The sequence below is a fragment of the Vespa crabro genome, chromosome 15, assembly GCF_910589235.1.
Source record: "Vespa crabro chromosome 15, iyVesCrab1.2, whole genome shotgun sequence".
NCBI lineage: Eukaryota > Metazoa > Arthropoda > Insecta > Hymenoptera > Vespidae > Vespa > Vespa crabro.
The window spans coordinates 5,626,300-5,654,232 of NC_060969.1; the positions used below are offsets into that span (position 1 = coordinate 5,626,300).

General features: G+C 41.4%; 3 protein-coding genes across 6 annotated transcripts; 1 reads left to right on the forward strand and 2 right to left on the reverse strand.

Annotated features, from left to right (window-relative positions):
• The first annotated feature begins 574 nt into the window (after positions 1 to 574).
• Positions 575 to 2,487, forward strand: LOC124429456. 2 transcript variants are annotated; one of them, XM_046974777.1, is made up of 2 exons: positions 575 to 1,105; positions 1,716 to 2,487. In XM_046974777.1, the coding sequence occupies exons 1-2, from the start codon at positions 990 to 992 to the stop codon at positions 2,401 to 2,403; spliced, it is 804 nt and encodes a 267-aa protein (XP_046830733.1). In that variant the 5' UTR covers positions 575 to 989; the 3' UTR covers positions 2,404 to 2,487. The 2 variants fall into 2 exon arrangements, with proteins under 2 accessions (XP_046830733.1, XP_046830734.1); XM_046974778.1 differs by lacking the exon at positions 575 to 1,105 and adding an exon at positions 1,273 to 1,442.
• A 45-nt stretch (positions 2,488 to 2,532) lies between these two features.
• LOC124429587 (GATA zinc finger domain-containing protein 11-like) lies at positions 2,533 to 6,366 on the reverse strand. Its single transcript, XM_046975042.1, has 2 exons — positions 6,297 to 6,366; positions 2,533 to 3,399 (listed from the first exon to the last, which is right to left on the reverse strand). Exons 1-2 carry the CDS (start codon positions 6,364 to 6,366, stop codon positions 3,134 to 3,136), a joined length of 336 nt encoding a protein of 111 aa, XP_046830998.1. The 3' UTR covers positions 2,533 to 3,133.
• Positions 3,780 to 27,854, reverse strand: LOC124429443 (tyrosine-protein kinase Src64B). Of its 3 annotated transcripts, none has more exons than XM_046974751.1 (7): positions 27,469 to 27,854; positions 8,560 to 8,758; positions 8,293 to 8,484; positions 7,867 to 8,077; positions 7,479 to 7,732; positions 6,682 to 7,392; positions 3,780 to 6,593 (listed from the first exon to the last, which is right to left on the reverse strand). In XM_046974751.1, exons 2-7 carry the CDS (start codon positions 8,600 to 8,602, stop codon positions 6,379 to 6,381), a joined length of 1,626 nt encoding a protein of 541 aa, XP_046830707.1. In that variant the 5' UTR covers positions 8,603 to 8,758; positions 27,469 to 27,854; the 3' UTR covers positions 3,780 to 6,378. The 3 variants fall into 3 exon arrangements, with proteins under 3 accessions (XP_046830707.1, XP_046830709.1, XP_046830708.1); XM_046974753.1 differs by having other exon boundaries at positions 8,353 to 8,484; positions 27,469 to 27,852; XM_046974752.1 differs by lacking the exon at positions 27,469 to 27,854 and adding an exon at positions 20,182 to 20,358.
• Positions 27,855 to 27,933: the final 79 nt, after the last annotated feature.

Sequence of the window (27,933 nt, forward strand, 5' to 3'; positions counted from 1 at the left end):
GCCTGCACGGCCAAACTGAATCGTGTACGTCCCGTGTTCTCTTCGAATTCTTTAATATTATATTTAACTATTATTTTCTCTCTCTCTCTCTCTCTCTCTCTCTCTCTCTCTCTACCATTTTCGACGCAAGTCGAAAAACCAAGACTAAGGAGGAAGGGGCAAAGGATGATTAACTCATGTGACAGCGTAATGCGACGAAACCGTACGCAGAATCATTGGATGCAGGATGGTAATGAGAGAAATATTGAGCAATAAACGTCGATTGTAAAGCTCGTTAGCGTCATTATATTCTCGTCGCCCTATGAGCACATACACGTTCATAGAAGGAAATGTTGAATTATCGAGTTGAATAGTTATATCGGATGGAATAGTATTAGTAACATTTTGTTGAAATAAAAAACGAATCATTGAAGAATAATGGCAGTATAGTTTTGTTCGAAGCTATCGTAGATTTTATCGCATATTGAATTTGATTACTTAACGATGAAAAGTATTCCTTCGGATTAAAAGGAGGAACTTTCGAAAAGCCCGCCTAGTCGGGAGTACGCGTAGCGCCATCTGCCTCGTCACTTCCTATCCGAAATAGTAGCGAGAAAATGGCAGCTGCGCGCAAAATCGTGTTTATTTACGTGCTGTCTACGATTGATTGATCACAAAGTATCGTAAAGTAATCGAGCTGAGCGGGAAAGCGAGTAGTGCTTTTGTCGGTGGATCGTTGAAAATGAACGATAGAGGATCGGTTAGAAAAGGAGGAAAGATAGAAAAGGACGTTTGAAAATACCAACCGAATGAATATTTTCTTGGTGGTGGTCTCTCGCGTACGCATACGTAGCTGCATCGAATCTTTGTCCCTTGGACAACTCTAACCTCTGAAAGGAGTCGCGCAGTAGCGCCGTACCTAGGCGTTCTGGAATTTTCCTAGGAATCGTCAAGGTTCCCTCGGCCAAAGCACAAAGTAGCCCTCCACCGTTATTTTCCGGCACGATGCCATGTTTCCGCGTTCTCTGAATCCACGAGCGTTCAAAATCTTAACCATGGCTGACGAAGTTCTGCCGGCGAGTTTGGAGAAGCTCGAAATCGATCGACTCTCCTCAAGTTGTCCCCAGTAAGTATTCTCTTCCGACATTATTATCATATTTATCGTCCTTTTTAATTTTTCGATCTGTAATTGATTTTCGTCGTACTCGGAACGTCTCTCTCTCTCTCTCTCTCTCTCTCTCTCTCTCTCTCTCGTGGCCTATTCTCGGTCAAGGTCTTCCATTTAACCAATTACCAGTCAACTTTGTTCGACGACAGAAGCCGTTTGTATTCCCGATGCGTAGAAAAATAGGAAAGTGTGTGTGTCGAGAATCTGACGTTGCCGAGCAAGAGGAGAAAAGAGAGGGAGAGAAAACGTGCACAGTCATATTCGCCGTTCGAACGTGATCGATGTATTGCGAGATGTATTTTGCTTTGCTCGATTGCATAATAGGTGATAGAAAGCAGACGCTTAACGATACAAGCAATTTCAAGGCTCAAAGAATCAAAAGAAATTACTCATCATAATCTTTTCCGTCCATTTATTCGTTTTTCGTTTTTTTATTCGTGTTTATATCTCTATACGTAGTATGTTATATTAATTGATACTCTTTCCTATTGAGGGTTATTTTTGTGGGCTCCTCCTGAAAGAAAATTCAATGAGACCAATTCTTCACCCGTACGATTTTCTGTTCCAGCATCGCCTCGACGGAAACCTTGAAACCAACGAATCCTTTTAGAACAACAGGCAAGAGCACAAGTCCCGATTGCAGTTACTTGTTTAGAAGAAAATCGATGCCTAATAATAGATCAGTGCCATCCACGACGATTACCCGGTACGGTGTAAAAAGTACAACGAACTTTAAGCCTTCTAAGAACGAAAGACTTCAAGACAAGACAAAGAAGAACTCTATCATTAAGGAGGCTGTTTTGCAACTGGGTTCTACCGATACTAATTGTTTAAGTGATAATTTAGCTGGTAGTCTGGTCAAACAGACCTGCAGATATAGTATTCCTGGTAGAAATTGTAAAACATTTGGTCACGGTTCTGTCACTAAAGACTTTAAGGCGTTAAATATTAGTCAGGACTCTAGACAAGCTAAAGACGATACAAGCATCCAAGACAATTATCAAGGTGGAAGTTTTCAACGCGCTCGCAGTAATACGATGCCAAGTTTAAAGAGAGGTCCTGGTCCCGGCGGGGGTGGCCAACAAGATGCAATCTCTGTATCCGGCCAATCCCCAAATACGAACACTTGCTCTGTACAAGCGCGTATATCACCGCCCTCCTGTGACGTTACTATAGACGAACTTGCCAGCTACTTTGAGGAGTTCGTTCATATTCCAAAGAAGATGTCTCACATGGCAGAAATGATGTACATTTAATCGACAATGCGCGTTTCCTGTGACAAGATTTAATTTGGTATCTAAATTATATCTAATAAAAGGCAAAATAATTCATAAAGCTTATTCGATGCCTAGGAGCGGAAAATAATCACCAGTTATCTCTGGGTCTCTCTCTCTCTCTCTCTCTCTCTCTCTCTCTCTCTCTCTCTCTCTCTCTCTCTCTCTCTCTCTCTTTTCTTTACTAGGGAAGTTGTTGTTTGCACTTATTAAGATGATAGATATGCATGTTGCTATTTGACCTATCTCTGTGTTTCTATCCATTATATGTTTCCTGTGTCTCCTTTCAATTGTAAAGATAAACTCTCATTATTTAAGAATTTTTTGTATTTCGAGGTAAATTATTGGTCTTAGAATAAATCTCCTGGGATCAAAACGTTATGCCCGTTAAGTCCGATCAACTTTTTACCCATACATTACTGCAACGTCCTTCCGATCGATCAGAATTGATTGACAGAAATAATCTCATGGGATTCCTAGTAGTGGATACGTAAGTCCGGCAACGGGAAGAAATATTTTCACGGCCTCTAATATGGTACATAATATATTTATCTGTATAGGCTTAAGGTAATTAATCCAATAATACAAAGTAATCATTAAATTACTTAATGATAATAAGCTTTGGTACATAAAAAATGATGACGTTATACATATACAGATTCTTTTATCTCAAAGGATAGCGGTGAATCGTATTTACGTGGCGCCGGTTATGTTAGAACGATCGAATATAATGAAAAAATATTTCTTCTATCCTCTGCTCGTGCACCACGTGACGACCATTTTGTTGCTGCTGCTGCTGCTGCTGCTGCTGCTGCTCCTGCTGTTGTTGTTGCTGTTGTTGTTCAAAAGTGCATGTAATTCGCGACGAATAACCAACCGTTAAACTTGTTACTATATACACAACATTAGTACGTGTAATGTCGCGGTAATCCCGTGCAATGTTCAAACTCTGTATCAAAACGTGAGGTCTGCCGCTATATCACAGATTTATCAAGATTTCATTTGAACGGGGCAACGGCGAGATACGCGTGTTAATAATCATAGAGATAGAAATTTGTCGAATCGAGATAGTATCACGATATATACCGATATGAGCCACAGGAGGCTCATCATATTTTGTTTCGTTAGGTACACGATAGAACGAATGAGAATGCCTTTCTGAATTGCCGCCGTAACGTTTGATTCTTTTAATTATAGAATGGCAGTTGGAGCGTTGGCGAATCGTTTGTTCTTAAAAATGATTTATCCTTTTCGGCGAAAAACGAGTACGTCGATCACGTGATGCTTTTGCAAGAGTCTAAAGTTAGAAGAAAAAAGAAAAGTTAAAATAGATTGTGGGGAAAAAAAAGTCTCTCTGATTTACTACCGATGCGCTCGGTATATCAATGAAATCATTCTTTTTTTGCAATCTGTATATCTTTCTCTTTTTCTTTTTAAATCCATTATTATATGGAATCGAACTTGCATAAGACGACTATTCTACAAACTACTACGGCGACACTCGATCGTCGGCAAAACTTTCAAATGATCATCCTTCTTTCTTTTTCTAAACCTCACGAAAAAACAACAACATTTTGATCAGTATAAAACGCTCATAGAAAAATGTACTGGACGTGGTAATAGCTATCTAAAGCTACAAAACGTGACATTTTTAACGCGCATATCACCGCTTATATCTTTCATTCCTTTCTCATGTTCTCGTGTATTCTTTTTTTCTTTTTTTTTCTTTATTTTTTTTTTTACTTTTTCTTTAATTTTCCTTAATGTCGCGCCAATCGACTAATTCGCAGTAAAATGCTCGTGAAAAATATTTAGTTAGGACACGCGTAACACAATTATTTTCTCTCTCTCTCTCTCTCTCTCTTTCTCTCTCTCTCTTTCACAATGAAATTTCGATAAACTAATGATTTATATCCATAGACTTAATCCTAACGATACGATTTCGCATGGGACGACGATGAAATAGACGAAATATCGGACACCCTCTCCCTCTCTAAAAAGGAAAACGTGCGGATACGTAGATTAAATGACGTATCGATTTTTTCGGAGGAGATTCGAATAACTATCGCGTTTAATTATTTTTTAACGTTTCTACCTTTTTTCATCTACGTTCTATTTTTAACCTGTCATTTGTATGTATCTTTAGTAAAAAATTTACAATTCTCCTCTTTTTTTTCCTCTTTCATTCAGACATTTTGTACGAATAACATCGATGGCTTATTATATCTTGCGTACCATTTTTTACTAGATCGCCTTTAACGCACGCACACGCACACACGCACACACACACAACACCCAGCCACGCACGCACGCGTACGCAAGGAGATAATATAAAGTTTCTTTTTTACGGTACACACACGCGCGCGCATACTCTGGCTTATAACCAATATTAGTAACTTTTTTCATTTCTTCCTCACTCACTCACTCTCGTTCATCTCGTATTAACTACGAAAACACTAATCTCACGCGTCGTAATGTTGTGCAATCTAAAGGAAAAATCTTGCACGTACATAACTTGTTTTATCGACAGCTATTGTAGTTTTAATCCATAATTTGTTAAACGCAAAGAAAATAGATTAATCGCAGACCCCGTCTGGTCTCCCGTTTTTATGGTATTTTTCGTGACTTAGGGAAAAATCACAGCTAAAAATAATCGTACGAATACTGGATTAAATACTTATACCCTTGAATAGAAACAAACTAATATGCGTTTTCTTAAAAGAAACAAAAAAGAATCAAGTCAAGTATGACGTTTACCATTGTAAATATACAGTCAAATACCCTAGTCGCGAAATCTCTTTGTCACTAGTTCCATTTCACACATTAATTTGTGCATTTCCGACGATATTCGATATAACGATTGGTGAATATTTAATTCGTACGATAATTTTCGAAGGTGTCGTCGAAAGATATTTTTTCAATAGGAAAACTTGACTATGATCGGAGATCAATGACAAAAATTATTACGTATCGTTATCTCTCTCTTTGTCCCTTCGTAATCGACAATAATCTAACGGTCTAAAATATGATTATATCATCTATGACTTTTAAATACTATCTATACTACCTTTCAATTCGTATCAACGCTACTGCTCTACACACCTTAATTAATAGTAATATTTCGATCAAACATCGTTCACTTAATATTTCTCAAAATTGTGAAAACGTGTAACCAACGATTCATTCAGCATTTTATATAAGATGTATATATATATATATATATATATATATATATATACACGTCTTATACATACAAATGCGCGCGCGTACGCCACGCACACACACACACGCACGTACACGCACACGCACACGCACTAGACAAATTTTATATCTTTCTTTCATTTCAGTCGGGATAACACATGAGATTCAAAAATCCGGCAGTTATTCACAATTGGTCACGAAGCTTAATTGAATTTGGTACTTTTTAGATAGTCGTTTCCTTCTTTATATCTTTTTTTTTTTTTCTTTTTTTTTCATTTTACTTTTTTCCTTCATTATCCTCCTACATAAGACGTCGAAAGATTTTTCGGCAGTTATTCACGATTGGTCAGAAGAATATCGGAAAGTTCTTGCCTTTCGCGTTAACCTGATAAATAATACCTATAAGATTGATAAAGTTCATGGCACACAAGGTTTTCCGTCATCGAGAGAGAGTATTTCTATCGTAAAGAATAGTCGCGCGTGTTTATAAAATCGCCATAATTCATCCCTATTGCGTCAAGAAACAAGTCGCACATTTGTCCTTACTATTTTTTCATTGGTTTTCTTCGTCAGTAACGGATTTCGATTAATGGTTTTTCTCAATTCTCTGACGTCATCGTCAACAATAACGATCCCACTTGGTTATCGCCGTTTTATTCTTTAGCAATAAATACCGTAAAATTCCATGGCACAGTTGATGTGCGCTGGATGAAAATGACCATGCGGCACCATGTGACTCTGCATGTGGGCTGTGTATCAGTCCGTCGGTGGCTCGAGATAAGGTATTTCACTAGTGACGTTAAACGACTCGAAATAATGATTAAGGAACTCAAAGGTGGGCCGTTTCTCGGGACTGGCGTCCCAGCACTGTAACATTAATCGATATATACTGTCCGGCAGCGGATGGTTCAGTGGTTTGGGCATACGGTAACCTTTGTCGACTTGCTCGATCACTTCTCGGCCGTGCATACCTGAGGGAGAGAAGTGTTGGTTTTATCGTTTATCAAAATATGAGATGTTATGAAGAGATAAGAAGAGTTGCGCCTGAATTGCACTTACCGGGATAAGGAACTTGTCCGTAAGTGAATAACTCCATTAGTAAAATACCATAGGACCAAACGTCGCTCTTGATGCTGAACCTTCCGTAAACGATGGCTTCGGGAGCGGTCCACTTAACCGGGAACCTACTTCCCTGTTTAGGACAGTATTCGTCGTCCTCGATCACTCTAGCGAGGCCAAAGTCGCAAATCTTCGCCTTATTCTTCTCGCCTATGAGAACGTTCCTAGCAGCTAAATCTCTGTGTATCAACTGTTTGCTCTCGAGGTGTTCCATGCCGGAGGCAACCTGGGCAGCGATATAAATCAAGTCCTCGAATTGCATATACTTGCCGTCACCGGTACGTAAAAAGTCCAAGAGGCTCCCGTTACACATGTACTCTTGGACGATGTAAATTGGTTCCTCTTTCGAGCAGACCGCGTATAAGGCGACCAAATGCCGGTGCCGAAATTGTTTCATTATCGCGGCTTCTTGAAGGAATGCCTCAGTCGACATGGTACCCGGACGAAGCGTCTTCACCGCCACTTCGATTTTGTTCCGCCATTTGCCGTAATAAACCTCACCAAAGTTACCGTGTCCCAATTTTCTTATCAGCTGTATCTCGTTCCTGTTGATCTCCCATTTGTCACGCAATTCTGGCCCGAGATCCCACATGTCCGGTTGGGGCTTCGGACAGGGTTTCGATAAAACGTGACAGAGGCCTAACGCGTTTTCTAACATATGGAAAAACAATCAAGTTGATTTTTTAATCGCCTCGTTGATCGCGAGAAATTTTACTTTAAGATCTATATATACTCACTGCTGTACGCCATAACGAGAGCTGGCAAGGTTGGGAATGTCTGATTCGTGGCGATAAAGAAGCCGCCATTGTCTAAAGGTTTGATCTTATAGTGTTTCACGTGATGACCCCTGCCCTCTTCCCAATCCTTTACCGACAGACTGTAACCCCTTGGATTGTGCTCGCTTGGTCTTACCAAAAATGTGCCGCGTGGATTTTCATCGACCAGCAACAACTTTCCTGCTTCCTTGCGCGAGACGTTCTCGAAGAACCAACTGCAAACGACGATATATATATATATATATATATATATACATATATATGTATAGAATATTAGATTTTTCGTTCGTCTCGTATCTTTGGATTCTAAGAAAAAATTTCGAAAAAAATGGAATTGTCCGACACGCACTCTTCGCTTTCGACGGAACGTTCGACCGCTACGAAATTCCACGGGATTAGACCTTCCTGCAGGGTCGTCAGGTGTAAAACCTTCCACCAGTCCGGCTCGGAATCATCCAAAACTTCCATTCTGTCGCCCTTGACGAAGCTCACGTCGGTGCTCTCGCGAGCCGTATAATTGTACAGAGCCACGACGATTTTGTTTGCTCGTTGGGAGTGAGCTATTAAAAACAATGATCGCACTTGACGAAAAACCTTTGAAGCACCTTATTGGAGAGCAACGATTGCCATTAGCAGGACAAAGTTTTGAATGAAAAGAAAAGGGAAAAGGTGGCAAAAAAAAGAGAAAAGAAAAAGAAAAGAAGAAAGGAGAAGGACCACTAGTTCGATCTACGACCAAAGATAAATCAAGATGATAACGTAAAATAATACACACATGCAGGCGTAACGACAGGCGAGCTTGTTTTACGTGGATGATGCTGTATCTGTAGCTTACAAGGTGTTGGCCTCGGACGGATAATATCCGCCCTGGCTTGTACGCCTCTCTGGTTTGGATCGGCTGTGTATCGGTCCAAGGAACCACCATTGCTGTGTTTCGAACTCAATCCCGTTTCTGCTTTCGTGTACCCTGCAAACGTATGGAAAATAAAATACTTCGTCTTTTGATCGAGTTCGAATTCTTCTCCATCCCGTTGAAACTTACCGATTGGTTGAGGCTCCTGTCGTTTGCTACAACACTTGCCCATTTTGTTTCACGTTCCTGACGTTCTTCCGTCTCAATCGTTAGAACATTCGAATCTCGTCAGGATTCCCGTGAAATGTCTTCATTTCTTCGTCTTTTCAAATAATCCTCCTCCACCTGTCCATCCTGTGCGTGCGTGCGTGCGTGCGTCCGTGCGTACCTATGATAGAAAAAAAGAAACGAATCACAGATACGATTATCGTCATTCCACCGCCGATCGTCTCTCTATCGCGTGGAATCGCAATGGAGGTCGATCGCAGAATGCAGGTCGCGCATTTTAATGTACGGTTGTCACTCAACTTCAGTCGAGCGTGAAAAATAGCGAGACTCGATAATAATGCATTATCATTATTATAATCGTATAATTCTTAAAGGCTCATTCTTTTTTCTTCTTTATTTCCTTCCATCCTTCTTTCTCGAATAGATTGGACAAATAAATTAGAAATTAATTATATCGTGTATCGGGAACCGTTTGCGCCTGAAAATCGGCAACCTTTCGTACCTCGTCGGTAATGATGGTCGTCGAGTCGTCGATAACAAAATTTTGTTAAACTCATTTTCTCTTTTCTTTTCTTTTCTTTTCTTTTTACGCGTATGCTCCGAGACAATTAATTAATTTTCCAAGAGATCCGGAACACGGTCGAGCATGCAATTTCACGAGGGATTATTCTAACGTGGAATTGCCTTCGACGTTTCCGATTAACAAGGACGGCCAACGCGTTGTGACTGTTTTCCCGATTGAAACGTGCAACAGAGAGAAAGATAACGAATCTATGTGAATCTTTGAAATTAACAAATCGTGTATATCGAGAAAGAGGGGGAGAGAGAGAGAGAGAGAGAGAGAGAGAGAGAGAGAGAGAGAGAGTTCGACTCTATCTTAAGGGTTTACGAATAAGTTTCCTGTGCAAATTTCCAACGTTATTACAACGAGAGCTTAGGATTATCCTGTATACTCGGTGATAAGTTACTTTAATCGTAGTTCGTATAAATCGCACGTTATCGCAGAGGTAGGTCACGAACATTCGACGATGTCGAACGGAAAGATAGGCGAATGAATATCAATTAAAAGAAGAATTCATTTCGAGTACAGCAAACGCGAAAAAAGGAGACACATGATTATATAGAAGCAGGAAGATGCTCGAATCCGGACGCATCGCGAGGAAAGTTTTTAATTAAACAGTTGGAGGGATTTTTCTCGGATGCATACATCTATAGTTAGTACATATGTACACGTAGAAATATCGAACGGAATAAGGACGTTGAAGGGTCGATTTGGATATGGCCTGCTCCACCCCACCGCCCCCATAGAAACTATGCTTGTAGGGATACAGTTATGTACGTACGTATGGGTCGACACAAACACTTTCAGGATCAACCCTCACATTCGCAAACGCGCGCGCGCACACATGGAATCACGTAGAACGGATATACGAGCCGGACGAGTCGGTCGATATCTCCCGCAGTAGCTCTCTCTCTCTCTCTCTCTCTCTCTCTCTCTCTCTCTCTCTCTCTCTCTTGCATATAACTCCGTATCCCGATGGTGCTTTCGTGTGACGAACAATGGCGACGTTTTGTCGTAACGATGGACAAAGAGGAATTAAAATTTTCTTTCCTAGCTCGGCCGTCGACACTTTAACGAACCATTCGAGCAACGATCGTTTTTCCCAAGGGCTGCTTCATTCGTTTTCCATAAAAAAGAGACGTACAAAAAGAGAAAGAGAGAAGATAGAGATGCTTCTTTGCTTTTCTTTTCAAAACACGCTATCTGATATTTATTATTTTTTCTGTTTTTTAGGAAGAGTGAGAGAGAGGGGAGGCGGGGAGAGAAGGCTGACGCAAAGCTCGTGTAAACATTAATATCGCAAGAGTTTCCGTAGAAACATCCTTGTTTGATCGGCTTCTCTTCGTTTACACAGGAATGAAGTATGTACCTCGAAGGCATAAAGAGTATCACGATGCTTTCTTTTTTACATTAGATTCTTATCTATCAAAGAAATAAATTTATAAACACTTCCGGATGTTAGGTCTTAGGGGTAAAAGTTCTGGCTATATTTGTCGGGCAAGATTGTAGAATGAGCTTCTTCGAATGGACACGTAAAGCTTGATTTCGTGACTACGCCCTTCCCTCGCAATTCTCGTCCTTCTGGTCGTACCTATATCCATTCGGTAGCGCTTTAGGGGCGATTGGACATTATCGCGAGTCAGGGGCGTACTTAGGTACGCGCCTGCCTAAAACTGATTCGTTCCTTCCCCTCCCCCCTATCACTCTCTCTCTCTCTCTTTCTCTCTCCTTCTCTCTCGTTGGTATCGAATTAGATATCTAGGGACTATTAGTGTAGAACTAAAAACAAGAGGTCTTCCCAACTTTTTCCTTTATAGTAATCATAGAATATGATTAAGGCGGAAAGGTAGCCAAGAAAAAAAAAAAAAAATTGGATTTAATATTTAATACTGCCTTTGATTATGATTCGAGCCCTACAACCATAAGTTATGATATAATTTCACGGAAGGCGGTAAAAGGAGCTTTGAGAAACTCGGAGAAAGGCCTAGGAGGTAGGAGTCATCGAAGGCGTTGCAAATTACGTTTCGGTCTCCCCTACTGAAACAGTCTGTCGAGTCTCTCGAGGGGAGGCCTTCCTTGCAACCCCTAATTTTCGTCGTAGCTGGAGTATCTCCGGATTCATGCGCGACAGAATAACCCCAATGGCTGCTCGTTCGTTCATTCGTTCATTCTTTCTATCGTTAAATCGCGGACTCGTTTTCTAAGAGTCCGACGTTGCACCTAAAATATCGACTCTGCCTACTCTTTCTCTCTCTCTCTCTCTCTCACCCCCTCTCTCTTCGTTTATTAATAATTCTCACCGTGAAATTTTTTTACATTCTATTGCTTTCTCTCATCATCCGACTTTCTTATTTTTGCTCGTAAATCAAGAAGACGACAACAACGAGGGGATCGTAGGGGATGTAAATTCGTAAGATATTTAGGGAATTAAGTAAAGCGGGAAATAGTGTCGTCGTTGCACGTGGTAGGATCGTTACGAGCGAGAGAAAGAGAGAAAGCTTTTTCTCGGAGTAAAGATAGAAACTGTGTTCAACGCCAAGGCGAAGCCGGCACTACGGGATGCACTTCGATAGAAATGCAAATGCGTCGTTCTCTCGAAACGCTGACTGCTACTCGACTACACGAGTCGCTTTTCTTTGCCCTTTCCTTCGGTCGCCTTCCTTTCGGCTATTCATTGGCCAGGAAGATTACAATACGATTACAATGGCAACATCGAGAGAAGGGATATCCTCGATACGTGGGAAAGAAAATTTATTGGGAAAGAACGCTCGAGGGGCTAAAGAAAAGGACGACGATGCTTGAAAATGTGCAATTCGACATGTGACATGTATATGTGTCGGAGGATAGATTAAACTTCGATAGAAACTCGATCTAAACTGTTTAAATCGTTCGATTCGTTTACATTATTATTATTATACATATTTTATTATCATACATATTATTAGTATTAATAGGAATGTCCGTAAAGAAACATTTACAAGGGTTCATTTTTTCAGTTAGTTTCAACCTTCCGCCGCTAGATGGTGATCGAATCGTGATAATCGGTCGATAGCTATGAACTTATAAATGGATATCTATCTCCAGGCGCGATACACCAGACGAATTATTCGAGCATTTTTTATAGAAAAATTTATAAATTTAACTACCGTTATGACTAGATCGAATACCGAATTTAATACCTAATAGAATTATCCTTCGAAAAGGAAATATTCTTCTTTTTTTTTCCTCCTGCAAACGTGCCAATGCTACACAAGCTGTACGGATATCGTTTGGATAACTTGTAATTATCAACGATAAGAGAAAATAACCAGACAGTTGCGTTCACTTCATTATTTTTACATTTAAGTTGCATTAACCGAAGAGAGAAGCGTATCGGTATCGAGTTGCTAACAGTATTCAAACGATTCGTGATCGTCCTGCATATCCCCGTCGTAATATTACGTCGAAGTAACAACTGTCGGAAGAATTCTGCAACCTCGAAAGCTCGCTTAAAGTATATCAATTCAGACAATCAATTTACCCAACGAATTGTCTTCTTCAAAAAAATTGAAGAAACAAATTCCAACGATAAAAGTTAAGAATAAGAAATTGTCGAAATATTCCAGCGAGAAAGAAGAAGGGCTTGAGAAGCGAATGGGTCCAAGGATCCAAGTACGGGAATGGGCCCGAGTCTTCATAAAGTGACGTCATTCGAAACCCACTAGGGTCAAAGATCTCTTCGAAGCTCGCGAACGCTTTCGAGCGTTCCACTGTGTACCTAATACACGATCGCCCTCTTATCTCTCTCTCTCTCTCTCTCTCTCTCTCGTTTCAAGATTTTTCACGCTACTCTTCGTATATAAACGCGTATAATGAGATTTATCGTTTCTCCTTTTAACCCGAGTTCGGAGTATAAGCATAAACGAGAGAGTAGAAATCGTTTCACGCCTCGTTTAGTAACAACTACCTATTACGGTCTCCTGGTTTGTTCCACATCGTCGAAAGAAACTCATCGATTAAGAAGGTTGCTCGCGTGAAAAGAAAGAGAGAGAGAGAGAGAGAGAGAGAGAGAGAGAGAGAGAGAGAGAGAGAAAAGAATGTTAAACCGAAATTGAATTTTACGAGGAAGGACGAGCGGTACACTGTGAGTCAAGCGACACGATGCACATACAAAGATACTTACTGTATACGAGAGCTAGCTCGGAGAGATAAGTATACGCGATAATATGCTCGCGCCCGTATGGACGATCGTTTTCCTTTTCGGAAAGAAGCCGCGACGAACCGCAGCTGCGTTTCCCCTTGAATATTCGTGAACTTAACGGGAAGTTATCTTCGTTCCGAAAGCATTTCGAGTATATATAAGTAAGCGCGTATACCAAATCAAGCAAAAATCGTTCGATCGAATGAGTCGCGCGAACGAAAAAATGTCTATTATAATATTATATTTAACATTCATTCGCAAGGAAATAATGATCAATTAGAATAATAAACGATTATCACACTTTTCGTGTCAAGAACCAATCATCGACGTTGAATACCTCGCAATATTTGCGTGTTTGAAAGAGAACATTGATCCTCCTTTCTTATCTCTCTCTCTCTCTGACTATTTATCTATCTATCTATCTATCTATCTATCCACCCATCCATCCATCCATCTATCTATCTATCTATCTCCTGATACCTGGCAGATTCTAACCAAGCGGTCATCATCGTCGAGTGTATATTCGGCGAGAAAAGGGAGAGAAGGGAGAAGGGAGTCATGAGTCACGACTACGTCACGAAACGACGTCTCTGAGTCATGAGGAGCACGACGGGTTTTCGGTGTCGTAGCGTAATTTCTCCTCGGCGGCCGAAGAATAGACGTCGTTAAGACGGCAACCGTAGAGAAAGATGAAGAAGAAAAAAAAAAAAAGAGTCGACCTGGTCGTACTTAAAAACCAATGAGAGGAACTTGCCTTCCCAGGGGACGATCCAAGTGAGAGGACTCGTCGACCTAAAAACGGATGACGAAAACTCGAAGAAAAGTCTCTTTTACGAGAACATTCGATATTCTTTTTACACGTTGAAACGTTAGGGAGACGAGTTTGAAGAAAATTGACACTAGCTCGCTTCTTTACGCGAGCTGATTTTCATCGAGCTCGCGCACGCGTGTCGTCAAGGTAAAAAGGTCGGAACGAGGACCTACTTGAACGCGTTTTCTCGTCACTCGACCTCCTCTTGCGTCGTTGTAGACGAGGCAAGCGCGCGCACGCGAACACAGAGGACGAAGGTCTACGTCTACGAATAAAAACACAAAACTCTCCACCTTTGATTCTTGTATTTTCTAGTCGATGCAGAAACCACTCCCAACGTCGTCGTGAGATTTGTTTGCATCACCTCGTTCTCCTCGAGTCATTGACCCGAAACTAGACCCAACTTTTGTTTTTATCTCTCGCGTCTAAAACAATCGAGTTCGATCGTCTCTTTCGAGGAGCATGTCCTTGGAGAATTCCATGACGATCATTGAGATGAGAGAGAGAGAGAGAGAGAGAGAGAGAATAGAGAAGAGTATTAAGGATTCAGAGAGCGACTTAACGGTCTGCAGCCTGTCCGCAGGACGTCTATACAGACAGGACGAAGAATTTTCTCTTCCGGTAGTATCGATTCGACGATCGATCGATTACAAATGCATATTTCCCGACGGTTTCATTTTTAACACAACTCATTAGTGAATACAATATCATTAGTTTTTAATAAGCTATCAAGTGTTATATACCTATTGCACAAAAGAATATCCTATAGGATGAATTATTTTTCAGGTATTTTTGCACCTATGATTTTACACCATAGCCAAGAATTATTTGAGCGTCACCGATGTTGGTAAACATCGTAACGATATTTAGCGTAGTTTACCTTCTCGTTGTTTTATTTATTCAGTATTTATCTATTCGTCGTTGAGTTGTACGGAGAGCGTCGAGCACATCGAGCATTCGAGTCGCGTACATAAGGGACTTCCTTCGTGACACGGTGTCGGTCGTCGCAGTCCGGCATGGCGCGGCAACTCTCGCAGTCATCGTCGTCCTCGTCCAACTTTGAGAGACCGTTCTACGTGACGATTCACATCGTCGCCGGAAAGAGACGGCTCAAATACTATTGCTTTTCTCTCTCTCTCTCTCTCTCTCTTTCTTATGTTTAAAAGAGCAAAGAAAAAGTAGAGGCGCACATAATGTCTGGCTCGTTCGAAGGAATAAAGAAGCGTGCGTCGTCGAGGGTTAAAGCCGTAAGCCCGCGTGGCTTGCGCGAGATCGATAGGTTCACCCTCGATAAGGGGAGCGATTAACGTGGTAATGACGGAGAATTAGAGAGAGAGAGAGAGAGAGAGAGAGAGAGAGAAAGAAAGAAAGAAAAGTGCAAAGGCCCTGGAGGAAGAAGAGACTGGTCGGCGCCTGGAAAAGGGCAAGGAAGGATTGTCTCTCTCGCTCGATCTTTCTACGGCGACGAGAGTTCTCTCTCTTCTCCATTGGCCCGTGCTAATTCCGAATCTGCTCGTTGTTCCGGCCAACGCGCCGACAAAGCTTTGATGCCGTGCTTACGCCAAACGAAAAAGAAAGGAAAAGAGGAAGAAAATAGAAAATAGAGGAAGAGAACATGTAGCGAGACTACGAAGAAGAGTGAAAGAGATATACAAGGGAAGGGACACGTCCAAGGATTTTAATGAAATTTTTCGATTCATTCGTGGGAGCACTCATCGTTTTCATTCTCTACCACACTTCTCTCTCTCTCTCTCTCTGTTCGTTCTTTCTCCCTTTTAATTCGATATCGAAGGATGAAAAGAAACAAATGTTTCAATCGATCGAATCGTTTTCTACTCGTTTCCTATCTCCATTGTTATTATACTTTTGTCGAGCGACTTGTTTCCAATCAAGTTAACAAAATATATATATATATATATATAAAATTCTACTTCGCTGTTCGTCACGTTGCCAAGAAGGGAAAGGGAAAACTTGCTTGTTTTTCTATATCGAGATAATTCCATCTATCTCGGACGATAATACGTGCCGAATGTATCCGAAGCGGTAGATAGGTAGGTAGGTAGGTAGGTAGGTAGGTAGGTAGGTAGCAGCAGACGCGTCAGGACGACCAGAGAGCATCGGAGAAGAATGATCCGTCGGGAGATCCTACAACGATCGATCGACGTGTTGGCACGCTCGTTGATTCCTTCCAAAAATAGGATACCATCAGAAAACGCCCTGCTGCCCGATGCTCTGGCAACGCCATTATTACAATCGTTTTCGAGGATCGTACAAAAAAAGAATAATTTTAATTTTAAACGGTAAACAATGTTAGTATCATTAAACTCTGATATATCCCATCGGTATATCGACCAATGTACCAATATCTATTCTATACGTTACACGACGATACGTCGCAAAGTTCGAACGACGAAGAGAAGTCGGACCGAAGAAAGGGGAGAAAGGGGAGGGAGAGAGAGAGAGAGAGAAAGAGAATCGCACGACTTCCTCCCAAAAATAGACGCATGGTTTCGATGGTCCCTCCGGTTTATTCGAGGACGCCTAAGCTCGGTCGATTGATCGGAAAACACGCGAGATAGAGACGACTCGAGACGAGAAAAGCAGTAAGCAAGAAAAGCTGAACGAAATTTTAGGTTTCTGGAGCACTTGGACAGTGTTTTAAAGGTCGGTAACCTTTCCCTTTTACGTCATATCCGTCGCTAAGTGAGCTCCCGGTAAAAGCCGCTCGATATCACGAAAATGCTATTAGGTCGTGTTCGGACAATCACGATGAGGAGAAAAGGACGAAGAGGAAGACGAAGACGAGGAAGAAGAAGGAAAAAGATAATTTTCGACTTAACGTTTTCGCCCGTACAAACTTTTTGCGCCCTCGTTCGCGGCAAGGCGAGAAGGAAAATTTATAGCACTTTGTTTCACGAGCCTGAACGGAGCATAAATTTCCTGAGTAACTCCAGCTTGCCAAACGGGAGTCAAACTTTTTAGGTTACTGGAAAACTTATTTTGATTATTATGTGTTACGTCGACGATACGTTTTAATAATTATTGATATTTAATATCTCATTGAAATTCTAAAATGTCCATCAAAAAAGAATTTAAGTTTTAATAGATTTATATTTTTCAGTCTTCTTCGCTAAGTTAAGGACCGATAAAAGAGTATGCACTCTCGAACGTATGTGCGTTCCTTCTTTCCCAACGAAGCGAGCCTCCCTCCGTTAAACCCCATGTATGTTTCTACGCTTGCGTATGTACGCGTGTAAAAGGCTGGAGAGTAAAGTAGGTACTTCGCCAACGACCAAACTATTGATAGCAGCGCCAACGCGGCCTTTCAAACATTCGTTTCGGTCTTGCATTCTCTCGTAGATGACTCTCTCCCTCCCTCCCTCTCTCTCTCTCTCTCTTCCTCTCGCCTTGCACACCGAGAGACATCTTTATTAAGTGTGATCTTTAAACGGCACTTGGACACCAAGAAGAAACTTCGAAGGTAACCGATGATACGAGTTTTGATTTTGTATCATCGCAAGTGCAACCGACGATTTATCACGCCTATAATTATCGGCTCGAGCATAATTTTCCAACCATTTTGCGTTCCCGTACTACATAGGATTCGATCGGAAGGTTTCCCGAACCTTGGAGGGCAAAAACCGCGAGTTTGATGAGGGACAAACACGGAGTCGCTGTAATTACGCTTCTCGATATTGTTTTGGGATAGTATTATTAGTAGAAATTCCGGGATATGTCGGATCCCGTAGAAACGATGTCATACAGTTCGTTCGTTTCTCGGAACGTCATCATAATAATTTATCAATTTTCACGTTTATCCTATGTAACGTTGCATTAACGTTCCGGAGTATGCGACCGGTGACGAGCCGTGGTTGCCCGCGTGTTAATGATAAGCAGAATTTCCAAACGCGTCTCGCGAATACGAGTAGCACGATCGACCTTTGACCCCCTTTTTGCATATTATTTCTTCGTAATAATTCAAACGCAAGTGCATGACGAAAGAAGGAAGGATTTTTTTAACGTGGATTATATGCGAGTAAAAAGATTCAATAAATGTTTATCGATAAACGATGAATATACAAAGGAGGAAGAGGAAGAGGGAGAGGAAGGAGACGGTATCTATTAACGTCCTGTCTCTATTTCCGGATATATCTCGTTGCCGTGCGAAAATTTACCTTCCTCTCGAATATATCGATCGATAGTGCGAGAGTGCAAGGTAAAAGAGACATACGATGTCGCGAAGCTTTTAGTTGCAAACTGAGTCCCTTTTCTTTTTATCACGCCTATCTTTCCGATCAAACTTTAACGCGCTACTTCCTGTTGTTCGAAAAACTTTAAGAGAAACGACGACTGTATATAAAATTCATATATATGTGGGTGAGTAAATATGTACGGAGAGCTACGCGCGCGCGCGCGCGCGCGCGTGTGTGTGTGCGTGTGTGTCGGTCGGAAACGGAAGGTCTAGGTTGTCGAGAGAAAGAGTGTATGTTGCATTGACCGTAATCGCGTTTTACGTGCTAGCCTCGGCTTTTTGCCGGCAGCCTTTCTCCTCGTCTCTCTTTTATACGGACGAGCTACGCTCTTGATAGTTGTAAATTAGGCGCATGGAAAGTGTGTTGGGCGAGTTACACTACTATAGACTGAAATGGAATGTAGTGCTAGTTTCGAAAGTATACCAAAGTATCTTTCTCTTTTTTCAATCGAAAATCACGTATCTCGATGATCGAAGATCCGATCGAATAGATTGAAAAAATGAAAAAAAGAATTACGAGTTTCTACGAAAAAGTTTTATCGAAAGCCACGCAAAGAGCCTTTTATTTCCATCTCAAAGCTCTTCCCCCTTTTATACATTTGCCTAGTACGAGGAGCACCAACTTACCCGAGATTCCAACTCGGCGAGCTCTTTTAACCTTTTATGACTTGCACGGCACAGAGCAGACGTGGTACTTTAAGACGAGTTTAGCGAGTTTGCGAGGCGTTACCTTTCGTTATTTTTCAAATCACGGAATGCCTGGAATTAAAGCTACGCTACGCGTAGGATACGTGTGATTAAAATGCCGAGAAAAGAATCGAATTAAAGAACGACGAGCGGATTCCGTGCTTGTTTTTTAAACGGCCACAGGTGTAACTTTCGCAAGGAGCTTGCGCAACGAGTAGGTATACTTATTTATCTACATAGCTGCGCATCTGGTCCGAATTCAATTTCGTTACGGCTTTTTTCTCGGCTCGTCGAGTTTACAGAAATCATCGTCCGATACATCTGCCAACGCTATGGCATCTTAGGAACGATTAAGTCGGTAGAAGAAACCATCCTATCGCGAGAGGACTCGAAATGAGAAATTCTCGGAGGTGCATTAGAGGACAAATATTAAGATGGAATTTCGAAAATGCGAGAAAATCGTGCTATTGGATTTTAAGGGTCTCCTTCGTAAGAGTAAGAAATAAAAAGCCCGTGGATCGGCACGTGTGCGAAATATACGTTAGCTCGGATGGCATCTTTCGAGCATGCCCCGTCAAACGAGAAACATGTGCTACGAAAGATCGAAGACATTTTTCTGGTCTTTGCACGGGCCACCGTGACTGACTGACTGACTCGAACGCTATTAAAAGTCAGTCGACTGGTCTCTTTCTCTCACTCATGTTCCTTCTTCTTGATACAAAGAGGAGATATAAAAAGGGCCGTGGTAGCACGTGGTATCCAGATGCCACAGCCGCCGTGGGTCCTAGGAGTTACGTGTTGGGCCCACTTTCACGTGTGCCCGCGCATGTGTTCGTGAAGTCACGTGCGTGATGCGCCAATGTTTACTCTTCGCATGAATAATCTATCGGCCTATCCGGCGTATTATCCTCGGACCCAGAACCTCTGACCATAACTTTGGTATCGTGGACCGAGGCCCTAAATCAATATCAAGAAATCCGTATTTGATTAATTCATTAATTACTAGAATAGCTAGCCCTCTCTCATAAACTGTTGCATCGAAATGCAACACGTGTCGCTGACACATTTTTCTTTAGACACGCTGAATTTACCATTACTCCCGTCGTCGTTGTCGTCGTCATCATCCTTTCTCGTTTCCAAATCGCTCGAGATCCTTTTTTTATTTACACGTCCTTCCCGTGTTTCGCACACATACATACACGAAGCGTACACACAGAAACATATTCTCTGAGCGATGTTTACTCCTCCGAGTCCGATCGTACGTGAAGAGACTGACGCTTGGATAAGCTCGAACGCATATCGGGATAATATCGCGTCAATGTCGACTAACGTAGGCTACTTCGCTATAAAAATCGAACGAGCTGGCTCGTGTAATGCGCGACGAACCACGAACAACGCCGCCGATGCGAACACTCGCGTGATATTTCGTTTGAAACGCCTACGATCTGACATTTCTCATTTCTCTTTCTCTATCACACATAGATGACGAACGACGCGATATATCTCCCAAGACATTTTTTAATAAAAATTATTCTAGTTTGTAAAAACGAAAAGAAAGTCATCGATAATTCACTCGGAAAATAACAAACGATTTATAGTGGCAACAGAAGAAACAATATTCGTTGGACAATCGAATTTATATCGATTTCGGTTTGAAGTAAAAGTGGAACAAGAGAACGATGGAAGACAAAGTTAAACGTTTCGAGAGATCGACATCTCGCGTGCGTGTCTCGAGTGCAGGAAGGTGCTGAATAGAGGTAGTTAAAATCGAGGAGAGGGCCAGCTGGCTCGCTCGCTCTCGCTCTCGCTCTCTCTCTCTCTCTCTCTCTCTCTCTCTCTCTCTCTCTCTCCTCATTGCTTCGCCATTGTCGGCGAGGTTATTACCACCGATCGAATTATTGCTCCTTGCCATCTAAAGATAAAGAAGAGAGATAGAGTACATGGACGTAATGCATTTCGAGCGAGTAACGAAAGGAGAACACGAGAACGTAGATTTAAAGAGCAAAAGATGCTCGTGTTATCGTTCAACGGAGAGCTATTTATTCTTCTTGGCTATTATTGTTACGAATACAAATGTATAAGCTTTAAATAAACAATGATGGAATAATTATCGAAAGAAAACTGAAAGGAGAAAAAGAAAGAGAGATGGAGGTACGTAGAACGCAGAAAAAAAAAAGAAAAGTAGAAAACAGACGATGCTAACACTACCGAGAGCCGATCGAAGAAGCTGGCTGACTCGCGTGGAAAAGATCGTATTGTCGATGAAATTATTGTCTGAGTCTACCCATGAAATTAAAGAGAGAGATAGAAACGGGTGGGGGGGGGGGGACGATATAAAGAGGAAAGCGCAAAATCCCAAGCATTCGCTTCTTTTTGATCTTTTCAGTTTATCGAATTTATTTCGTAGCGACGCGTCTACGACGAAGCACCTTCTACGGGAATGATTCTACGAATAAGCGATAAGAGTACAGCCATTTGACGTTTAATCTCAACCCTTTTGGTGACGGCTTTTAAATCGCTATGTAGGTACATGTGCACTCTGCCTAGAACACGTCTTCTTTTTCTTTTTTTCCTGCACTTTTCCGACTATCAGAGTTACTTATCGACGTTCATAAATCCATTGAGCAGAGAGAGAGAGAGAGGGGGGGGAGGCGTAGGATTTTACGTGCTGTACACCTTACGTAGACTCGATTCGCTCGATTAATTCGACATTCCGTGACACCTTCGTGTTCGATCGTTTCATTGTACTCAGCAATACAGGCAGCTTAGGTATACATTGTCTAACAAGTAACTAATCCTAGTTAGTTACCACCGAGGTTGTAGCTTGCAAGATATGAGGGTGGTTCCAAACACAAACTAGCTCTTTCAACGAATAATCGGGATTTCACGAGATCCTCGCAAACGATGATTATTATCGGGATAAGCTGAAGATTCAGCAAATGTTCCGGTAATCCATAGAGTCAGCCGATATGATCGAGGAATAATTTTATCCTTTCTTTTTCTCTCTTTGATTTGTATTAAAATGCGTTTAAATAAAATCACAATAATAGAGACGAACGACTTTTATCGGATCGAGTTTGCATATTCACAAAAAGAAATAGCTTTCAGACATTGCAGTAGTAGTAGTCAACGTTTTAGCTCGACCCTTAAAGTGTTAGAAAACGAGCAAGAAGAATAGCAAGTACCGTAGGTGTTGGGAGAGTTTCTTTTAGAGCGAGTCTAACAATCTGGGCTGACTACGACGAACAGTCCCCAGTGCCAACTCTTAAGCCTGTTTTGCAACATGGTTCAGGCCTGCTTTTCTCAAATTAATAGTAGCTCTCGTCTGAGCATAGAACGATCATTCGGTCAGGATTGAATATCAACTTTCTCTCTTCCTCTTTCTCTCTCTCTCTCTCTCTCTCTTTCTCTTAAAACTAAACTGCAACCCGTATACTTATACATATATTATTCTCCTTTCTTTCTCTCTCTTTTTCTTCTTCTCTCCCTTGAACCCTCCTAGGCCTTTGTCAGAGTGCGTACAATGTGCCAGCGGGATCGCCCACATAAAGAGACGGACTCTCGATAATTCAACGGGACAGGGCGAAAAAAATCAATAGTACAACCACCCCGACAACTACAACTACAACTACGACGCCAACGCAGACGACGACGACGACGACGACGACGATGGGGTGTCCCCTTCCCCCATTTTTCCTCACCCTTCCTCGGCTTGGCAACCCTCTTCCCCACCGAGTCGTCCATACACGCGGCATGAGAACGTTTTCTCTAGCAGTACATATAGTTAATGAACCTGGAAGAACCTATTTGCTCTCGCTTGCACGTAGAAAAAGGGAGAGAGGGTTATCGTTGGATATATAATCTCGTTGTTCAACCCATCACATATGGGGTGTCCGATTTTAATCGAAGCAAAAAAAGAAAGAAATAAAAACGAAGCATGTAATCCTCTTTGCTCTCGGTTTACATACAGATATACATATATATACATATATATATATATATACACACACACATATATATATATATGTATATATATACACACACACACACACACATACATGTATATTCTTTTCTAGTCTCTCTTTCCCGGACTAGTGGCAAGGAAAGTGGCACGAAATTCGGCCAGAGTTCGAACATTCGTCAAAGGGAGACTTCAATGCTCGCTGAAAAATATTCTTCCCTGAAGAACGAAGGGGTAGTGATGTTGAATTTTATCGAAAATTTTTTGTACGCATGAAAGCATTTATCTGAAATAGAGAGAGAGAGAGAGAGAGAGAGAGAGATTGAGAGATAAAAAGCCTCCGTTTGATTTCCATTGTGCCCTAAATTACCATGCGATATTTTTTTTCTTTTTCCATTTTCCACAAACAATCGAGAAAGGGATGGTTGTTTAGCTAAAGGTCAATGCGTCCAATTAACCGTGTTGATCAAGTTAGATTTTATATAATGTACATAATATGTACCTGTGTGTAAAGCGAATCTTTGAACTATTTTATAATGTCATCGTATGAAGGAGTCGTAACTTGTAACATTTCGGGATAATCGGTCATCCTAGAAATTCAACGAAGGGCATTTTATCATTGGATTATTTTTGTGTCACAGAGTGACCCCTGACGTTTAACATTTCGAATTAATTGATCGTATTAAGAATTAAAGGAGAATCGTTTTGAATCGAAAAAAAATGCAGTAGCGAGTGATCTAAATAAAAATAAATGAGGAAAATCATAACAATGCATTGAGATTATTGCGTTTGTCGTGACTGTTATCCACCTGTCTCTCTCTCTCTCTCTCTCTCTCTGTCTTTCGTTCACCGATGATTGTCTTCTCCTTCTTTTTAAGGGGGTAATGCACATTGATGAAAGTGGAAAGCTGTATGCACGATTCGCGTATCTTACACGATCCGCATGCGAATTTGTTATTTTCATAGAAACATCTCGTAGGAGAAATGAAGAAAAAAATTAAAATTGCAACTGCGAAAAAGAAAAGCATAGAAAAAAGGAATTTTTATATTTTGGGAAGATATTGAAGCAACTCGAAATATGACGACTGACACAGGCATATACGCATTTATTCAATATACATACGTAAAGAGAAAGAGACAGCGAGCAAAATATCGATCGACGAAAGCGAGAGTGTCGAGAGTACTTTCTTCTTTTGCTTTTTTTCTCTTTTCACTTTTCCCGCGAAAAGAAAGGCTTCTTTCTTTCGTTCCGCTATTTTTTCTTTCTCTCACTCACGAATTCTCGGACGTATTTCTTTTCCTTTTCGCAAAGAAACAAAAGGGAGAAGCTATTTCTTCTTTTTTTTTCTTTCCTTCTCTTTCATCGAACAGAGTCGATCAACGAAAACGAGAGTGACTCGTGGCCACGAAGGAAAGAAAGATATAAAAATAAAGAGTCTATCTGAGAGAGGCAAAACACCTACCGATTCTGAAGTGTGATTCTCTCAAAGATCTCTCAAAGGTCAGGCGAAAAAGTGGGCGAGAAAAAGTTCAATGACCTCCGAAGATACTTTACGAAGGAAAGACAGAGAGTAAAAGCCAATCGATTTTCTTTTACAATATTTCAGAGCTTTCTTCGATTTTCTTGGCCGTCCTCGACTCGCTTCTTTCTTCGTGGATTTCGAGGGATAAAACGACATCGACAGAAGGATCGACAGAAATTCGTTTAAAATTATAATGAAAAAGTTGTTATCTTTCGGATAAAGTGATAACGAACGAAACGAAGGAACATAGTTTTGGCCTATTAAAGATGCGCATCATCCGAAAGTCTCTCTAGTACCGAATAATAAAGAGTACCTTCTTCAACGAGATCCTCACCGATATTCCTTAGTTGAGAATTAGCCGTTCGATAAGCTAGCTCTTCGAGACGCGATTTTTTTTCTTTGATCTCTCTTCTTCTTCTTCTTCTTCTTCTTATTTCTCTTTCGATGAAAGTCTTTCCTCCCTTTTTACTCGGCTTTCGAGTTTTCCTTCGCAGACGAGTTTTACGAGGTTGGTTGGAAAAATGCATAACGAGACTACCGGCCGTTCCCGCTCGTCGTATTTTCATCGTTTACAATCTCTAGGAGGAAGTCGGGATTTTTAAGGAGAAGTTTTATCCTTATCCTTATTCGAGAAAGCAAACGCGACAAGACAAACTGGGCCGAATTGCCCCTCTCTCCTGACGATGATGAACGAAATGAGAGGGGAAAAATGGAAAAAGACAGACGAATGGATAGAGAGGTTATAACCGGTGTCATGCTGTAAATCCAGACTTTCGACGCGTAACTGGCGAAAATCCAAAAGACGATCTTTCCCTAAGATTTAAACGGCTAAATTCTCGTTTGGCACTGCGCGCAGGGAAGTCGCATAAATAAGAAATGGAAAAATGATAGGAGGAGGAAGTGGAAGAAGGAGAGTGCTGCGTTTAAAAGTATCGCTGAGAAACGTTAGAATGTCTTGCGGCGAATAACTGGAGGTAAGAAAGTAGAGATTTCTCATTTTTTGAGCTTACCTTTTTTCCTCTGGACATTTTCGACGGGCTGTGTTTAAAAAAAGGAGAAACCAATGAAGATGAATAAGAGGCGCGCGCAAAAGGTTCGCGATGGCGAATCGATCTAATCGATCGATTCCTCCTTCTTTCGATAAATGCAACGTTCAAATTTCAGCGCAATAGTGCCGTGAATACCATGATCGGCAAAGTCGTTTGACCTTAATCACCTCGAGAAATCAAGCGAAGACCCTCGGCATTATTGACGAACAAACGACATTGACGCGAAGCTTGCATAATCGTACGGATGGATGGTCGCGAAATTCAAATCTCTATCTCTATACGAACGGGATTGAATAACTTGTCCTTCCTAATGAGCTCTTCGTTAAATAATTATTCCTCTCATTTCGCATTTAATATTTTCTCTTGTCGTTGCATCAGCGTATATAGATACGTATGTATTATATGTCATACATATAAATAACATACGAAATGATAACGGTCAATTCGCGTTGCAAAGTGAGCGCGTGCGGTGAAAGCTCGTCGTAACGCTATAATGCTATGGCGTACGGGCGCGCATGCCAAAGAAGATACGTAACGACGGATTTACAATCGAGGAAAGTTTGCGCGACCAACCGGTTGCGTGCTTCTACTTTGCCCTGATTCCGAGTCACGTTAACCCTTTATATTCTCTCTCGGCTCAGCGACGACCCTATCGAGATCTCGATCGATTCGTAACGATGCGGTCGCTAAATTTCATTAAAAGTACAAACATTTGAAAAGCCTTTCTCTGCCATAAATTTACAACGGTTTACATCAGATTTCTATGAATATCCATTATTCGGATTAGCTGTGACGATCGCGTTGATCTAACGTAGGAAACTCGAAACCTAACGTATTAATTAGGAGATCGTTCGTTGAGCAAACTTTCTTGGCGTCCTTTTGCGTCGTTTGGAGATTCGATCGATCGATCGATCGATCGATCGTTCGTTCGTTCGTTCGTTCGTTCGTTCGTTCGTTCGTTCGATCGACAATCGAATAAAACTACAAGATGGACAAGATGAAAAAAGAATGAAATATCGTAAACAGAGAGCATACGCGAGAACGGAATTAAACGAAATCAATGCTACCTCATTTTCATCCTTTTGCTTTGCCCTGCTCTGTAGACTGACTCAATTCGTCGCTAACGAACGAACTGCCACTTCGAATGCTAACACTTTGCTACCGAATATTGTGTACCGTTGTAACGCGTACCTTCCATTATTGTTTAAGTTTTGCCAATTTTTATAACGAAAGATCGTTTCGAAAAATGTATATATCTATGTAAACGATAGAGTACAGATACATATATAAGGTATATATGTATGTATCTAGAAAGGCCCGGGGTATTTTCTAGCGAGCGGATAGCAACACACACCGGAGATACGCAGATCGAAGCGACACGAGAATGCGGGAGAGAGAGAGAGAGAGAGAGAGAGAGACGCTTGCGAGAAAAAAAATCAAAAAGAGAGACGATTAAGATGAGAAAAATTTTCACGAAATCAAATCTTTAAGAAAGAAAACGTATTCTAAAAACGTATCCCGAATCTTCAACGAGGAAATCTCGCGAGCTTAAAGTCAATGGCGTTCCGTTTGTTTATCATGGTGGGCATCAGTGGTTGGTTGGTTGATTGGTCGGTCGGTCGGTCGGTCGGTCGGTCGGTCGGTCGGTCGGTCGGTCGGTAGGTAGGTAGGTAGGTAGGTAGGTAGGTAGGTAGGTAGGTAGGTAGGTGGGTAGATAGTAGGTGGATAAGTAGGTGTATCTTAGCATTAATGTCAAAACGCAAAACACAATAAAAAGAAAGGAAAGAAAAAATAATGAGAACTAGTCGTTTCTCGAAAGAATTTTGTTTGTTTGTTTTTACGTACCCTTGTTATCGCGACGAGCCAAGTAGTTTCGTTTACCACGAAAGTTTTCCTTTTGGATTAAATCCTCTTTCTCTTTCGGTCGAAAACGCGAACCAGGAGAAAGAACAAAAGCGTGTTAATTCCTCGTGTTTCTCAAATCACATTTTCTTTTCCTTATTCTTACGTCAGTTTCGGGCCCTTGTCTTTCCTACTAAAACACCGTATAAAAACAACACACGGCGCGCACACACGCACAGGCACACCGAGCGTGTGCGCAACACACAACAATCAACGAAATGTACCACGAGCGAACTGACAGTTACCACGGGTTCTTCATTATTGGAAAAGCTACCTTTTGCAGGCTGCTCTTGCGCAGCCGGCACGATACTACCGACTTTCTCCCCTCTACCAACAACTCGACGCCATTTCACTTACTTCCTTCGCCCCTCTAAACTTCCTTCTCCCGCCTTCAGCACCGTATGTAGT

What these genes read in the sequence shown, in the direction of transcription:
- LOC124429456 (XM_046974777.1), top strand. Translation starts at nt 990, where the DNA reads ATGTTTCCGCGTTCTCTGAATCCACGAGCGTTCAAAATCTTAACCATG. An exon ending in CTCTCCTCAAGTTGTCCCCA is followed by an intron (nt 1,106 to 1,715) that starts GTAAGTATTCTC and finishes TTTCTGTTCCAG; the next exon opens with CATCGCCTCGACGGAAACCT.
- LOC124429587 (XM_046975042.1), bottom strand. Translation starts at nt 6,366, where the DNA reads ATGCAGAGTCACATGGTGCCGCATGGTCATTTTCATCCAGCGCACATC. An exon ending in CTGTGCCATGGAATTTTACG is followed by an intron (nt 3,400 to 6,296) that starts GTATTTATTGCT and finishes TAAATCTGTGAT; the next exon opens with ATAGCGGCAGACCTCACGTT.
- LOC124429443 (XM_046974751.1), bottom strand. Translation starts at nt 8,602, where the DNA reads ATGGGCAAGTGTTGTAGCAAACGACAGGAGCCTCAACCAATCG. An exon ending in GCCTGTCGTTACGCCTGCAT is followed by an intron (nt 8,078 to 8,292) that starts GTGTGTATTATT and finishes TGTTTTTAATAG; the next exon opens with CTCACTCCCAACGAGCAAAC. An exon ending in TCTCGTTATGGCGTACAGCA is followed by an intron (nt 7,393 to 7,478) that starts GTGAGTATATAT and finishes TCCATATGTTAG; the next exon opens with AAAACGCGTTAGGCCTCTGT.